Raw genomic sequence first — 17,694 nt, forward strand, 5'->3', positions numbered from 1 at the left:
CAGGAGCAGGTGGTTGGTTGCTCATGTTGGGGCCCTACAGTAAATAGGGAGATGTGAGCTTTCCTTGTTCAATTTGATTTTTATATTTCATTCATTCTTCTCTCTCCATGTGACTTTAAAAAAATGAGGGACTATTTAAGAGGTCAGATCTGTATCTCTATAACTAACACAACAAACAGAATATTTTCAATTTCAAATCCATTTGAGAACCCAAAGAAACTGAAAAGTTTGGTGCATGTTTGCTTGGTTACATATGACTTTCGTAAAGACACAGGTATTTTTTAAGGAATCTCATTTCCAGGTTTGCATTTTCCCCATGTTTATAAGAGTAGATTTTCCAAGTTATGTGCCGCTGCATCCAGGAATTGATTACATGTGTGGAAAGTGCTTTATCTCCTTACCTCCTAAGGTGAGGAAGAACCCAGGCAATGTGGAATCACAGGTCAGTTTCAAGCAGCATTCTATACTGAAGTGCTGTACAAATGTAATCAACTTCTATATGTTCTTTGGTATGAAAAATACATGAAGCACTGTGTCGCAGCAACACACAGTATAGACAAATTTTGTCCCTGCTTTTTCTCTGTGCTTTTTGTTTCTGCCAATTCAGAGTTAGCTAAAACACAGGGTCTTCACTGATAGTATTAGAAATTTCTTCCATTGATCTTTAGGCCAATAATGTTGAAGATCCAGTTTGTGAAGTTGACCAGCAGCTCTTTTTTTGCATGTTGTTTAATTCCATTAACACTACTGTACAATGAACTACAGGTTCACCTCACTCACGTCTGTGCTCTACCTTCCAGTTCTATGCACATTCATATAGCAAAATGGGTTCGACTCTTTGCAATCTGATGGACAGACAGATTCATTACTGCCTTGTGAATGATCTTTGAAAAAGAAAGCTTTCACATGAACGTCTTTTAAATAGTTTCTCTCTGAGGGATTTATATGCAAACCGGTATTTTTTATAATATGTATTATCTTTCCTAAACATAATGACACTAATAAATCTTTTAAAATATGAATTTATGAAAGAGAGAGAGCACAATCACACCATACTTCAGGAGGCTGGACAGAGGCTCGATATTAATTACTATTGTGTATGGTGGGGAGAAACCTGAATACATAATCTATAAGATGAAGAGGCCCAGATGCAAAATAATCCGTGTTGACAAACCCCAGAAAGACCCCAGAATTAGCAGCCTGTGCCAGAGGAGCCTGGCGGGCCACCGTCCATAGCGCCGCGCAGAGTCGGACACACCTGAAGCGACTAAGCAGCAGCACAGCACCAGTGCGGAATTAAGTGAGACTGTTAGTCACTCAGTCGTGTCCAGCTCTTTGTGACTCCGTGGACTATAGCCCACCAAGCTCCTCTGCCCATGGAATTATCCAGACACGAATACTGGAATGGGTAGCCATTCTCTCCTCCAGGGGATCTTCTTGACCCAGGGATCGAATACGGCTCTCCTGCATTGTGGGCAGATTCTTTACCGTCTGAGTCATCAGAGAAGCCCAATATGGTATTAAACTGGTGGGTTACTTGAAAATCTACAAAATAAGCTCAGGATTAGAAAATTGATCAGCTTCATATACCTGGAAATTACTAAGTAAAAACTCAGATCCTGGAGTTCAGTTACTTATTCATTATCATAGTTACAATATAAGCTGGGGGAGAGACCAAGTTGAGTAGTGAGTTTCCCCTATCAATGCTTCTTCCAGATATCACAGTGATTTTTAAAAATGCAAACAACCACACAGTAAAGAAATGACATACAGATATTCATGTAGCGGGAAGTTTGAACTAAAGCAAACCAAAATCTCCAAGTTAAATGAGACAGAATTGACTGTTCTGGTGGAAAACATACAGACTTCCATGCCAGATGTGTGAGACAGCATATCCCCATATTACATTCATGCACATAAGGAAATACCATAAAGACTAGCTCTTAGGCTGTAGCAATAGTGAGGGATAAATATTACCTAGGAATAACCATATTATTTTAGATAGGTTTGAAACTATCTAGTTTACTTGGAATCACAGGAAAAGAGGAGCCTAGGAATTGGAACCAATGATATGGCCAATATACTGGTGGTAGTGGAGACTAGTGATGTTTAGGAACAGTCCAGTTAGTTGAGGGAGCTACAGTGACTGGAATGCCTGTTTATCTATGTTTATATTTCCCCCTGATTACTGAAAACACTGCCTTTCATTGAATTTCCCTTTTGCTCCTGACGATGGCTCTTCCTCAACACTGGTCCCAGAGCAGCAGCAGGCACGGGTTTGGGTATGGGCTGCAGGGGGCTTAGTGGCACTGTGTGGAGGCACAGAGGTAGGTGGCTGAGTCTTCAGGCTGGGATCCTCTGACGTGCATGGAGCTGTAGCCCTCCTTAGTATTCAGAGTGACTCTCACTCGTCCTTGCTTCTTTTCATCCCCATTTACACTTATTACAAACAGGCTCTTGGGGCCCTTTGCAGGTTCCCATCTGTACCAGTGTAAAGCAGAGAAAGAGCTGGAAGGGAAACTGCAGGTGAAATTGGTGCTCTCTCCTTCCTGAACCCACAGCAAGGGAGGACGCTGCTCCACAGTCAAGAGGCTGCTCACTCCTGTTCAGAAAGACAAGGTCACACATAGAAACTGATTTCTCTACAGTGTTCATTGCCTTCACACATTCCCAAATATTAGAATCTTGAGGTGCCTGACTGCATCTCCCTCCTTCCCCATCACCACCCAGACTGTTCAGAATGTCTTCAGCAGCCCCAGGACTTACGGCCAAGATGAAGCCACAGGATCAGCCATGAGGCTGGCAAAGGGTTCCTCACCATTTATCCTGATCAAGTATCCTCAGCAGAGGAACGTTCTGCAGCCTAGATCTGTGAAACATGCTGCTTCAGAAAATAGGTTTCTGTACCTGGTTGCCCTACCAATCAGAGACAAGACCACATGCATGTGCTAGAAACACACCAACCATTTCTGCCCTAGAATCAGTTGCCTGTGGTTCAAAATGAGGGATCAAACACTGCTTTCTTGAGACCAACTTCACAAACATTGAGATGAGCTCACCACACAAAGAGAACTAACAACCTTCCAGAAGTGGGCTGCTTAATCACGGACTGCTACTATTCAACTTGAGAGAGTGGGATGGTAGTATGTGACATGAATTCTGCTTTGGTTAAGAATCTTTATATGTATTTTAAACAAAATTTTTAAAACTTTGAAATTCCCCAAATACAAATGTTCACCCACATAATGTGATAAATTTTCTTTTGCTTCATGTATATTATTCTAATATGAAAGTCACACAATAAAGTGAGTATTATTTCTAATTTACAAATACCAAAACTGTAGCTCAAAGAGTTTGAGTGATTAACTCAAGGTGAAATATCAGGGAAGTGGCATAGTAAGAATTAGAACACTTATCTCTCTGGTATGCAACATATCATGTTTGGAATTTGTCATGCCCCTACGTTCATAATATTCTGTAAATGTTTTAAATGTCAGAGGTTATATGTTTTAAAAATAATAGGAGTCTTTGTTGATTTTCTTTCTTTTTTTAAAAAGAATTTTTTTGATGTCAATCATTTTTAAAGACTTTATTGAATTTGTTACAATATTGCTTCTGGGTTTTTTAATTTTTTGGAGGGGTGGGGACAAGGAATGTGGGATCTTAGCTCCCCGATCAAGAATCAAGGCAGCACAGCACCCACTGCCCTGGATAAGCACTTTAAGGACAATACAATACTATATTAAGATAGAGAGTTACTCTTGAGATGAGGAAAGGCCTGTGCTCTAAGTAAGGTGTGGAGGGAGGGCTCCACTCTGACACTCTGCAACACCAAACAAGCTATTGAACCTCTCTCATGTTCAATTTCCATTTCTGTGAATAGTCAGTATCCTTCTGCTGGGCACTGGGCTCACATTGGCATTCATCATTTCATTCACTCCTCCTAACAACCCTGCATGGTAGATTCTATCAATATCTACAGATATGAGGGAACTGAAGCACAAAATAATTAAGTGATACTCCCAAGATCACTCAACTAATGAGTGATACATCTAGAAACATAATCCAAGTCTTCCATCTCAAGCCCTGTTACATTGCCTCCCTAAAGTAGCATGGACCCAACCTTGAAGGGTGAGGATAAGAAGTGAGTGGGAACACACCTGAAAATCACCTCGCACAGCACTGTCCCTAGCATAGGCACTCAGTTACAGGCAATGCACAGAACGGTGAGGATTTGGGAGCCAAACTCTCAAATTGCAAAGGAGTCTATCCACAAGATAGAGCTTAATATTTTTTGAGGTATATTTGGCAGTTTAAATGGTAGATTTCATGTATTTTCATAAGTTTCCATGGTCTATCATGTTCTTGCTGTTCAGGGAAAATCAGTTCATTAGGGTGTTATATTGAGAGATTGAGATGTTGTTGTTGGAATGAATATACCCAGCAGTGTTTGCTATGATTGCTTAATTTTTTCCCCATTTTTGAGTCTTGCTCCCATTCTCAGAATATTTCTATACTATATTACAAGAAAGGACAGAGCAGTAGAAACTGTTTCACTTACCAGAAGAAGAAGGAAAAAAGAAAACCCTTTGTGCAATAATTCTGAGCTTCCTCTCCAAGGTAGCCTACTACTTGCCAGCCAAAATCATCGCATGTAAGATGTTACAATAAAACATGAAGATACTATTTAGCCAAACCAATATATGTCATTCGAAGTGGATCATTTTCACATCTGGTAGGCAAAGATTAAAAACCAGCCAGTTGTCCCGAATCTTCTCATCTCCTATGATTTCTGCGTTGAGACGTTTACTGACTTTGGTTAAACAACGGCAGCCCCTGTTTTGACTAGCGTGTGTGCGTACTTGCTCAGCGTCTGTCTTTGAAACCTCTGGACTGTAGCCACTCAGGCTTTTCAGTCCATGGGATTCTCCAGGCACATTAAAACAGACTAGGTTTGCCCGCAGTTTAATCCATGATCACTAGAGGGCAGCAGGGCGCCCAGTGTCAGCCTCACAAATTATTTAGCAGGACACCAGGTGGCAGTGCTTCCGCTTTCACTCTTGCTACGCAGTCGCTGGAGCCTGATTCTCTGGGAAGGCAAATAGTAACATTAAGATAAAGCATTCACAAAGGCGTGGCATTTGAGTTTTCAGAGGTGCACCATGTAAATGTTTTGAGGGATAGCATCACAGCAGAGAGGGCAAAGGCAACGGGCACAGGTCTTGATATACAAGATGCTTGGAGTGTTTAAGGAGTAATATCTCCTCTTTTCCTGTAGCCTCTTGTTTTTCCAGGCACACTACAACTAACAAACTTGCTAAAGCGTTTAGCACTTAACTGGATAGTGGACGTTCCTCATCTACTGATCCTGGGGGCAGTTTGTACCTAGGTTTACCATCTTCTTTCCTAGTTGCCTTTAGTTTCCAGTTTAAACTAGTATAATTTCACCATCACTGAGACATCCAGCCGCCTTGTCTTAGATCCAAGTGCCTCTCCATACCCAAACTGTCTCTTAAGGAGCCCTCTAAGATGGTACACTCTGGAAGACAATAAAAGTTTGGGACACTTTTCACAGTTAGAAAAGTTATGTCTCACTTCTCAAAGATTAAAAGATATGGATCAATAAAACCTGTCTCATAGGGTTTTAACACTCAAATTAGATAATGGATTGTAAATTCATCCCATGCCTCACTATATTATAGTAAGCTCAATAAATATCAACTTTCTTTATTCTACTAAAGAATACCTTTCCTTCAAAGTCCACTTCTGTGACCTACTTTCCAATCTCATCCCCAGCCCCCCCCCACCCCCCACCACTACATTACTTTCCATATAGTGTTATTCCTGAATAAGGAGCTTGTTTTATATGAAGTTAAGTACAACAGTGAGTGGAGATTTTTTGCTATGAGCAAAGAGATTATAGAATAGGTAATACATGAGGTAGTTATAAATACCAGTTACAACCATGTGGCCATTTGCAGTAACAAAAAATATAATAGTTATGAAATTACTTTCATTTTATATGAATATATTTATGTATGCATTAACCATTTTTAACTTCCATCTCCAGTTTTTCTGCCTGTAGTAGCATAAAATGTGCTACTACAAGTTAAGTTGTATCTCCTTGTATCTCAGTAGTCAAGTTAAAGAATTCAATGGATCCTCTGATTCAGCTATCAGAGGAAAGAGCATCACCCCTAAATGGATAAATGAAGTTGGTATTCTCTTTGAAGGAGAGAGGTTGCTTTGGTTGATTGAAGAAATAATTGCATCATATTAACAGGAAGCATAATTTTCCTGTTGTCCTTATTAGAAAGTTGTGTTGTTCAAGGAGGTACCGATGAATACCTGGTTAACAAGGAGGGAAGTTAACTAGTTAAAGTATTATGGAACCTTTGTACTGTTTTAGCTTAACTATCTGGAAATCTATTTCCTCGAATTTGCTTCCCTTTTTTGTTCTGGTGTAGGCTTGGCCATGAAAGAGATTTGTGTGAGTTTTGGAAGGTACTTGTGATGAAGTAGCCATATTTTTATGTTCCATGGGTTGGTGCAGAGCTCGAGGGCCTATGGCAACATACTGTTGCTGCTGCTCTGATAGTTCAACTTATTATTGACTCACAACTCCTCTACCTCCCACCAGATCTCTTACTCATGTTCTCTTACTCATGTTCTCTTAGACCAAGTATGCCTGTCGCATGATGGCAAATGACATCCACTTCTCCTGAAGTTCACCCACCGCTGTGAGACTGAAGGAGGTAAGAGACAGACAAGTTTTAGTGTGTCTTGTGGGTTCCATTGTCCTCATACACTTCCATACATGTCACAGTTTCTCCATGCTTATGTCCACATCCAACTCTCCTTCACAAATGTTACTCTAGTTGACTTAGAGTGAGTTAGACTCAACACCAAATACAAATACAACAGTTTTTATGGACTCTTCCACCAGCTCTAGCTACTGCCTGTGTTCTAACCCTTATAACTTATCTCTTACTCTACGTCACTAGTGGTTCCCCTTCTCTGATTGTGCCCCGACACAAAATCTGAGAGGAAAGGACCAAGGAAATGATTTTCATGACGATTTCAGCTTCTAGACCCAGATTTGTGATGTGAGGATCTTTAGGTGAAACTGCCATTTTATATTCTTATGGGGAAAGTTTTCCAATTTAAACAACTTTACACATGCTCTGGATGGTTGACTTAAAAGTCAAAAATTCAAGTTGAGAATATAGCAGTAGACAGTTACCCTGGACACCTGCTTCCCAATGACATGGAAGGAGCTTTCTTTTAGTATTAACTCTTCTGATCCAGACCACAGAGGAAACAAGCACAGGACTGTCATTTCTTGTCTGGGGTCTGCAGGTGTGCATTTTGGCGGTAGTCCTGCAGCGGGGGTGGGTGGGAGGGGTGGGTTGTGGGGGAGGGGGTCTTCTCTCTTATCCAGCTCAGGAGTTTTTGTTCAGCTTTTCCAATCACTTCAACCACTGTGAGTTCCCAGAGAGCACAGAAGTACTTTGCAGAGTCTTCCAGCTTTAAGGCTGAGATAATGAGGCTGATGGCTTTACGGGATCTCTGAAAATTTATGGAGTAGCGGCCATCCCTTGCATTTGGGCTGTAAGAATTCTGGCCGATAAGGTAAATCATCTCTCCACTGGGAAGCTGCTTATACTAAAAACTGTTATAACTTCTCCAACTTGTCTCATACTGACAGTTCATGGTAGCTGACTCCCCAACTTGACTGGCTATGTCTGGCTGGTCTTGAGTAACTTTCTGGGCCACACCAGATCCTGTGGAAAAAATTAGAAACCCGAGATGAAGCAGTGAATAAAATAGTGTGGGAATTAGACTCATTTAGGTCTCTAAAATAAAAACCAAACTGAAATCATAAGACTCTTGCTTTTCCCCGGTCCTCCTTTCCTCCCCAAGTCCCTGTGAAGCTCCACGCGCCTGTGTGCAGTCCTTTCACCCTGAACGTTTACACCCAGGTTTAGAAGCATCCCTACCAGAGAAGGTGAAGGCCAGGAACACCCAGAACAGACTGGAGAGAGGCATGAGGCATGGACTCTCCTACACAAATGTGCTCAGTCTGCCTCAAGCTAAGATTTCAGTGTCTTTGAGTGCCTGGCAGCACATATACATGGTAACTGGTTCCTGTGTGACTCCTTCCAAACAGGAAGTAGGGTGTCATGTTCATCGACCACGTGGTCTGTGTACAGATAAAGACTGGCTCACCGCACACCTTTACTTTGTCTACTTTTCTTTCCCTGGTCATTAAGTTTGGCAGATCCTGAAAAGGAGCATGAAGAAAGCAATTAATATGAAAGGTTTGAACTGAGGGAAACTGAAGATTAAACAAGCTGACATGCATTGATTCAGTAAAATAATTTTGTCATCCTGTTTAAGATGTAGTTTAGTATAGGCTCTGAAACACTCTTGTAATGTACTGATTGGTCATTCATTTAGCCTATACTTACTTTTCTCCATCCAGAATCTAGTGACTATTTTAAAACATTCACAGTACTTAGGCCTTCTGGGTGAATAGCAATCTTACACAAAAGAATTAATACGTCTTTTTTTTTTTTTTTTTTTTACTGTGTTCCAGGGCTCCACTTAGATTTTTCAGTCAATAATATCACTTCAACATAAAATGATTTAAAAAAATCAGCCCATCTGAATTTCAGAGTCTATTCAGTGGTATATCAGTCAATCAGTGAAGTCGCTCAGTCGTGTCCAACTCTTTGCGACCCCGTGGACTGTAGCCTACCAGGCTCCTCTGTCCATGGGATTTTCCAGGCAATAGTTCTGGAGTGGATTGCCATTTCCTTCTCCAGGGGATATTCCCAACCCAGGGATCGAACCCGGGTCTCCCGCATTGTAGGCAGACGCTTTACCGTCTGTGCCACCAGTCAGTGGTGTATATTTATATGAAATTATAACTGGAATAAAATATTATTCTTTTTTAAATTTTATATTGAGTCTTATGTATTAGACTTTGAGGGCAATCAGGCTATTCAATCCTGTTACCTCTAAATGTAGAATTGTACTTATTAGTCATCTGTCCTAGAGTCACTCTCATGTCACATTTTCTGTCTCATTGGTCCAGAGTGTTCAGTCTCACTTGTCAGCTGCTCATTATTATTTCTCTTTATAAAATAAAGATAAACATGCCAGATCTTTCTCTGGTGTAATGCTATAATGCACTCCTGCACAACTTAATATTTACAGACTGTAGACACTTAGTACCTGTCAACACCAGAGAAGTTGGGGACTGAAGTTCTCTGCACTGTTTCATGTTCATGTGGAATGTGGCTGTCTATCTTCCATTTGGTTTCATTGCTGTAATAGATGAATTAATATAAAAGAACCAAATAGATAAGTAGAAAAGAAAATACAGACAAGGCCTAAAATAGTGCCAGTTCATGGAATTTAAGATCAAAATAACTCATGAATGACTGAAGCAGGGAGGAGAGATTGTATTTATCTGAGACATCTACTCTTCTGTCTCATTTCACTTCTGAGTGCTGACAGGCAACGAATGCCTGGGCTTGAAATTATTTGTAACTAAGCAGAGGAGATCATGAATGACCACAGCAGCTTGCAAAGCAGAATGATATTATAAAATATAGATACATACTAATATAACAATTACATATACCAAGAAATTGATATTGATAAAATTTTATGAAAATACCATAACTTCATCATCAGTTTTTATTTGCATTCTTTGGATTTGATGCATTAGTCCATGAAATTTTATCACATGTTTTGGTTCTTGTACCACCACTAAAATCATGACACAAAATTGCTTTTTCTCTTAAAGAAATCTCCTCTGCATACTCTCCCCATCCCTGCAGCTCTTTCCAACCCTGACTACTGATCTCTTTTTCATCTCTAATTTTGTTCTTTGAGAATGCTGTATAAGTAGAATCACACTATGTATACAATCAAAATAATCCAATAAGTATAATCATGCACCATGTAGCCTCTGAGATTGACTATTTCTTCATTCAGCACAACATCCTGAGAGCCATCGAGGCTATTGTTTTTTAGTTGCTAAGTCATGTCCTGCTCTTTTGCAACCTCACTAACTGTAGACTTCCAGGTTCCTCTGTCCTTGGAATTTTCCAGGGAAGAATACTGGAGTGGGTTGCCATTTCCTTTTCCAGGGTATCTTCCCACCCCAAGGATCAAACCCCCATCTCCTGCATTGCAGGCAGATTCTTAGCACTGAGCCACCTCGGAAGCCCCATCTAAGCTATTGCATATATCAGTAGTCTGTTTCTTTTAATCACTATAGACTGTCACCAACTTATGATGCCTTGACTTTGGAGTTTTGACTTTACCGTGGTAAGAAAGTGATACACATTCAGTAAAAACCACACTTTGAAATTTTAAATTTGATCTTTTCCCATGCTAGGAACATTTGCTATATATTCTTTGGTGATCTGGGCAGCAGCAATAAGCTGAGCTCCCAGCCAGCCCTGAGATCATGAGGGTAAACAACTGACGCACTTACCTTCCTTCTGTAATCATACAACTATTCTATTTTCCACTTTCAGTACAGCACTCAATAAACTACATGAGATTTTCAACATTTTAGTATAAAATAAACTTTGCATTAGATGATTTCTCCCATCTAAAGAAAAAGTATGTAGGCTAAAGTAAGTGTTGAGCACCTTTAATGTAGGCTGGGTTAGGTATATTAAATGCATTTTTGTTATTTTCAACTGAAAATGATTTATTGAGACACAATTCTACTACAAGTTGAAAAAATCTATAAATAATATGTCATTGTACAGATGTATTACAGTGGATTTATTAATCTATTCACCCAATGAAGACTACTTGACTGGTTTCCACTTTTGGTCATCACGAATATAGCTGCTATGAATATTCATGTACAGATTTTTGTGTAAATATAAATTTTTCATTTCTCAAGCATAAATACTCAGGAGTGTAATTGCAGAGTTGTAAGGTAAGTGAATATTTAAGTTTATGTGGAACTGCTGAACTTTTTTCCAAAATGACTGGGCCATTCACCCACCAGCAATATATGAGTGCTCCAATTTCTCTGCATCTTTGCCAGAGCTCAATATTGTCAGTATTTTTAATTTTAGTCTTTATGGTAGATGTGAAGTAGTATCTCTTTGTGCCTTAATTTGCATTTTCCTAATAACTAATAATGTTGACCATCTTTTTTTCTCTTTATTTTTTAAATTACGAAAGTATATATTAGACTTAGAAAACACAGCACAAAATACAGTTCTACTATATATTACAACTATTTTTTAAGTAAATAAATTAAAATTTTTGGTTGGATTTTCAATAGCAAACTCTCAAAAATTAATAGAATGAATATACAGAAAAGTAGAAGGGTACAGTAGACATGAAAAGCAATATGAATCAACATAGTTAAGACTTATGCACTTTTCACACAGTAGTAGGATGCAAACTCTATTCATGGTTCCATAGACTATAAACTAGGAGACACTGGTACATATCCAGGGACATAAAACAAGGTGCAAATTGTCATGGTCTAAAGATATTAAAATCCTACAGTCTGTTTTCTAATCATCATGGAATTGTTAGAAATCAATATCAAAAGATATTTGAAAATAACCCACATATTTTCCAGTGCAATGAGACATTTACTAAGAGAGATATTTGACTGAGCCTGGCCATCTTTTTATATGCTTATTTCCTCACCACATAGCTCTCTGGTGAAGTGTCTGTGTAAATCTATCGTCCAGTTTTCAACTAGATTGTTTTCTTCCTGCTGTCTAGAGAGCTCATTGTATTCGGAACACAATCTTTTGATGAAAATGTATTTCCTGTCATTTCTGCAGTTTATCTTTTTCCTTCTCTAAACAGTGTCTTTCACAGAGCAAACAGTGTCTTTCAGAGAGCAAATTTTTAATTTTGATGAAATCTAAGTTTGTTTATGGATCGTGCTCTTGGTGTCATGTCAAAATTCATAACCCTAGGTCATGAAGATATTCTCTTATGTTTTTCCTAAAAGATTTGGTAATTTTACATCTTACACTTGGATGTATGGTTCATTTTGAGGCTGTACCCAAATTTTTGTATAAGGTGTGATATTTGGCAAAGTTTTAATTATTTCCCAAGAATATCCAATTGTCCCAACATCATTTGCTCATCAATTGCTCATTCATTACCCCCATTGAATTGTCTTTGCACTTTGTCAAAAAAATAAATCTTCTCTACCTGTGTAAATCTATTTCTATACACTTACTCAGTGACAGAAAATTATTAATTATATTCTTTTATTACCCTTTTAACATTATAGAACTTGCAGAATAATTTTATTTTTAGTTACTTATATTTATAATTTGTGTTTTTTTTTTCTTTTTTCCCTTGATAATTCTACCTAGAAATATTTCAATCTTATTGACCATTTTAACAAAATTAACTTTGTATTTCATGGCTATCCCTAAAGCTTTCTTTGCATTTCACCAATCCAGCATTTTATTACTTACTTCTTTCAGTTTAGGTTGGGTTTCATTCACTTTTCTATCATCTTTCACTGAAAGCCTAGATGATAGTTTTTCAACCTTTTTTCTTTAGTTAAATAAGCATTTAAAAAGATAAATTTCCTTTTATGTATAATTTTAGCTGCATCTCATACATATTTATACAATGTGCTATCACAATATTTACTTTCAAAATATTTTCTAAAGTCATAGTAATTGTTTCTTTAACCTATGGTTATTTTTAAGTTAGTGCATATATTCCAAATTTTGAGAGTTTCTACAGACATCTCTTTGTACTAGATATTCTGTATCGTTTCCATTTTGGTTGAAGAATAAATTCTATATAATTTCAGTTTTCTTAAATATGTTAAGATTTTTATGACCAAACAGATTTTGTGTGTGCGTGTGCATGTGTATTTCATCTACACAGCAGGGTGTGGCTACATCTGAGCTGCAAGTTTGAGTACAGACTGCAGGTGCCTGGGGAGCACTGTGCCCTTGCTGCACAGATGTAGGTGGCTGAGTCTCCAGGCTGGGAAGATGAGATGTACAATGAGAGCTGTTTGGCACTCTTATTGAGGGAAACTGTGAAACTTCCATCTTCCATTTCATTCATAATTGAACTACGGCTATCAAGAATGCAGGGCCTTTACCAGGACATTGCCAGTACCACAGGAAGTAGTCAAATGCACTCTTCTCATAACTACAGTTCAGAATTGAAATCTCTCCTTCCTGGACTGTCAAAGATTGAGGGCTCTGTTTCACCTGCTCTTGATCCCTTTTTTCCTTCTGTTGTCCACTCACCCCTACTTAAAGAGATAAAAAGTCGTTAATTCCACAGACATCTATTTCCTTCTTAGAGTTTCTATCTGCATGAACTTGTTTGTAATCCAGTTTTCTCAGTCTGCCTAATTGATGAGATATCCTAGGTTTTCTCCTCCACAAGTCACAGCCTAGTTGAAGCCACAGAATCAAAAATGATGCTCCCAGTATCCTGTCCATTGTTTCTGGCATCAGTGCTCAGTGGCAGCTCAAGTTCCTCTTCTGCTCTTCTCAGCCAGCTAGAGCTCTACGTTCATATCTGCTTTAATTCTGTCAGTATGCCCCACCCTCTCACACACTGGGTAGTATCTTTACTGGAGTGATTTCATTTAATTCCTTTCACTTTTTAACATTTTTTAGTTCACCATATGTACTTAGTTACTCAGTCAGTCCAACTATTTGAGACCCCGTGGACTGGAGCCTGCCAGGCTCCTCTGCCCATGAGATTCCCCAGTGTTCCCCAAGAATACTGGAGTGGGTTACCATTGCCTCCTCCAGAGGATCTTGCCAACTCAAGGATCAAACCCATGTCTTCTGCATCTCCTCCATTGGTTAGCAAATTCTTTACCCCTGGGAAGCTGTGGTTAAATATTTATTTTAATTCTATCCTCTTATAAACTACTCTGCTAGTTCCCAGTTAGAAGTTTCTAGTACAGAAGGAGATACATGTTGAGAAGGAAAGATAAAGACCAAAGTCCATAATCTGTAGGGCCAGAAAGTGTCTGTGGTTAAAACTGTCCTGATAAAGGTGAGTAACATTAAGCACTGAAAATGCCCTGTGGTGGCCTCCCGATGTGACTGTGGCTGGAGGAGGGGCTGAGATCCGCGGAGGGTTTGTGTAGAGGCTGCAGGTGCCTGGGGAGCACTGTGCCGCACAGCACAGAAGTAAGTGCCCGAGTCTGTGGTCTGCGAAGAGGAAATGTGCAGTGAGCTGCGGCGTTCTGCAGGGACTGCCATGGCATTTAATCTTCCATCCTGCTTTGTCCCTGAAGGAATGTAAAACAGGTGGATGAGGCGGCCCCCACGGTTCTGAAGATACCAATTCACACTCTGTGGGGAAGTGGAAAAATTACACCGAAGCGTGTAGCTGGCTCCCTCCTGGAGACTCAGGGCTGGGGGACTCTGCTCCACATCCACCCCTCGCACACCTGATGAGGAAAGAGAAACAGTCACTGGTGAGGGTCACTGTAACTCCTACTAAACCTTGAACGTGCCCTCCCCATCCCCATAGATGACGAGAAGGATAAAAAGTCTGCAGGACTTGTCAGCTCCTCTCCCTCTCTCAACAATACAGCAGCGTCTCATTCCTTCAGATCCCCTGTGGGGCAGCCCCAACTCACAGCAAACCTGGGCAAACAAAAGCCCAGCACAGCGCCTGCTAGCCTCTTCATGATGCTTCCTCTTCTAGCTGGGACATTTTCACTGCAAGACATTTAACAAAACCCTGAGGGAGTGAGTGTCATAAGTCATTCCTGCTCCTGCAGCCAATCAGCTCACCCAGCAAATCCTGCTCAGGTGACACTGACAGGTCGCCCCACCCCCCACCGCAACCCACTCACGTGCTGGCCAGGGGGAGAGTAGGAAATAGAAAGATCATTATTTTATGATTTGAGGGACATTTTCTGAGAACATTTAGGAGAAGCCAGACCCTGATTAGGATTTGGGAGAATTTAGGGAAAAGAAAGCAAACATTAATTACACAGCCCCATCTTGCTCTCACATGGCATGGATGCAGTAGGTTCTTCTGTAATGAAACCCTGTTTCCCAGAAGTGCTGAGGATGCAGCTTTTGCTTCTCTTAGGCACTTCCTTGTGGTTCTGAAGGGCATTCATGAATCAGCATGATCAGAAGTTGCTTCTATTGGCTGAAACACCTTGCTGTATTAAACAGTATTATTTTTAAAATTTATTTTTTAATTACTTTATTTCTAATTGGAGGATAATTGCTTTACAATATTGTGTTGGCTTCTGCCATACAATGATGTGAATCAGCCAGAAGTATACATACGTCCCCTCCCTTTGAGCCTTCCCCCCATCCCTCTAGGTTGTCACAGAGCTCCATGTTCAGCTTCCTGCATCATACAGCAACTTCCCACTAGCTATCTCTTTTACATATGGTAAAGTATATGTTTCAATGTTTCTGTCTCAATTTTTCCCACTCTTTCCCTCCCCTACTGTGTCCAAAGTCTTTTCTCTATCTCTGTGTCTCTATTTTTACCCCCCAAATAGAGTCCATCAACAGATGAACTGATAAAGAAGTTGTCATATACAATGGAATATTTCTCAGCCGTGAAAAAAAACACATTTGAGACAGTTCTAGTGAGGTGGATGAGCCTAGAGCCTGTTAAACAGAGTGATGAAAGTCAGAAAGAGAAAAAAATTGTATATTAATGCATATATTTATTCTATAAAAATGGTACTGATGACTTTAAAAGTTATATATATTTATTTTAGACTCAGCCTGCATTGAGAGCAATGTTGGTTATCTTAACCACCAGCTGGACATTGAAAATTGAATTGTAATAATTTTATTTTTATTAAAGTGAAAGTGAATAAATTATTTTTTAATTTCTATTGTAAATACATTTTTAAACTGTTGATTACTAGTTTTGTATTATGCTTTTTAATTTTAGTAGGATATTTTAGAGAAAAATAAGTGCTTTTGAAACCAGATGAAGGTAATTTTAGTTTGTGCTCTTATCTCAGACTCTGTAAATAATATCGATTCTCTGTCAGCAGATTTGGGGGTAAAAGGGATGGAAGATGAAGACCTGAATATTTTCACTGCAGTGAAAGGGAAGTGATCTGCAGAGACTAACGTTCAGATGGACAGTTCAAGGATGGTTCAGTAGTAGCAGCACATAGGCCTAGTTGCTCCAAGGCATGTGGGATCTTAGTTCTCCAACCAGGTCCCTTGCATTGGCAGGCAGATTCTTTACCACTGAGCCACCAGGGTAAGCCCCACATGCTGCTTGCATGCTAAGTCACTTCAGTCATGTGTGATTCTTTGCAACTCTAAAGACCGTAGACTGCCAGGCTCCTCTGTCCATGGGGTTCTCCAGGGAAGAATACTGGAATGGGTCGCCATGCCCTCCTCCAAGGGATCTTCCTGAACCAAGGATTGAACCCGGGTCTCTTGCAGCTCCTGCACTGCAGGCGGATTCTTTGCTGCTAAGCCATGGGGGAACCCCCATGTGCTGCCTAGGGATTATCAAATTGATGAAAACTCCTTATAGAGGCAGAGTTTCCAGACCTGCCTAGAAAGAGAAAAATTATTATTCACTTAATTTTTGTTTCTTTCAAAAAACTTCACCGGAAATATGAATGTTCTAGACTAGCAACAATAACATTTCAGATCTTTCTCAGAGAGAGTAATTTGTTTCTGGTAAGTGGAAAAGCTGTAACACATCGGAGTCTAGACTTGGCCTTGGACCCAAATGAAAGAAGCCTTTGGTACAAGGAGAATTATTTGTATGTTTCCCACTTCTTATGTGGGACTAGCACACTGAAACCAACATTTTATTGACATGAGAAAGAGTCATAAAAATTATGAACACCTCTTACTTTATTGCTATGTTAAAATTATGATTCTGACGTTCCTCAAAATTCTTCTCAGATTCTTCCATAAACTGGGAGCTTATTCCTTGTCCTCTTTTTCTTCTCTTTTTAACCATCTTCTTCCCTTTCCTTTCCCTTCATATTCCCCATCTCTTTCTGTTCTCTGACTCTCCTTCTAGAAGAGTCTAAATTTGCTCTAGTGACTGCTCTCCCCACTCCGTCTCCCCATCTTCCCACCAGAGATACTGCACAGGTGCAGCCCCGTCTGTCCCAGTGTGCCTCTCTCAGGATGCAGTAGTACACAGCGGCATCTCTCAGGGTGACCTGGGGCAGGACCAAGGTGCTGGACTTTCTGTCTAAAGCTATGTGCAGAAAGGCCATGCTGCGGTTCACTGTGCCTCGTAAGCCATGAATGACATACTGTGGACTCTGATTGGGATTTTGCCAATACCAATGTATATAGTCATTTGCACCGATGGTAGAGTGGTTACAAGGCAGGTTTACATCCTCTCCTTCAGCACAATCCATGGAGCTGGGTTGGGTGGTCTTAGCATTAATCACAGACCCTAAAAGGTGAAGAAAATAAAATTATCCCCTGACAACAAATCAGTGTAATTCTATGGATCAAGGGCACAACACTCCCCAAACTGTCTGGACCTACCCCCTACTCCAGTGTTTTTATCCTGTCCTGAGAAATATTATTGATGCTTATTATATAGGGACCAAAGACCCATGGCAAGAATCTGAGACTCTATATAGGCTTTATCCCGGCGTCCTGGCTCAATAACCCCAGAAATTTCTTCCAACATGCTTACTGCTGAGGTCTC

The 17,694-nt window shown here is 39.9% G+C and overlaps 1 pseudogene and 1 gene segment (V, D, J or C); both read right to left on the reverse strand.

The window, feature by feature from the left end:
• Window positions 1-1,054: 1,054 nt before the first annotated feature.
• Window positions 1,055-2,865, reverse strand: LOC121820048 (T cell receptor alpha variable 24-like). The segment is given in 2 exon segments: window positions 1,055-2,602; window positions 2,767-2,865. Coding segments are annotated over 2 exon segments (357 nt in total).
• Window positions 2,866-13,928: 11,063 nt separating this feature from the next.
• Window positions 13,929-14,720, reverse strand: LOC101120902 (T cell receptor alpha variable 22-like; annotated as a pseudogene).
• Between the last annotated feature and the right edge of the window lie 2,974 nt (window positions 14,721-17,694).

This window comes from Ovis aries, chromosome 7 (assembly GCF_016772045.2).
Source record: "Ovis aries strain OAR_USU_Benz2616 breed Rambouillet chromosome 7, ARS-UI_Ramb_v3.0, whole genome shotgun sequence".
Classification (NCBI taxonomy): domain Eukaryota; kingdom Metazoa; phylum Chordata; class Mammalia; order Artiodactyla; family Bovidae; genus Ovis; species Ovis aries.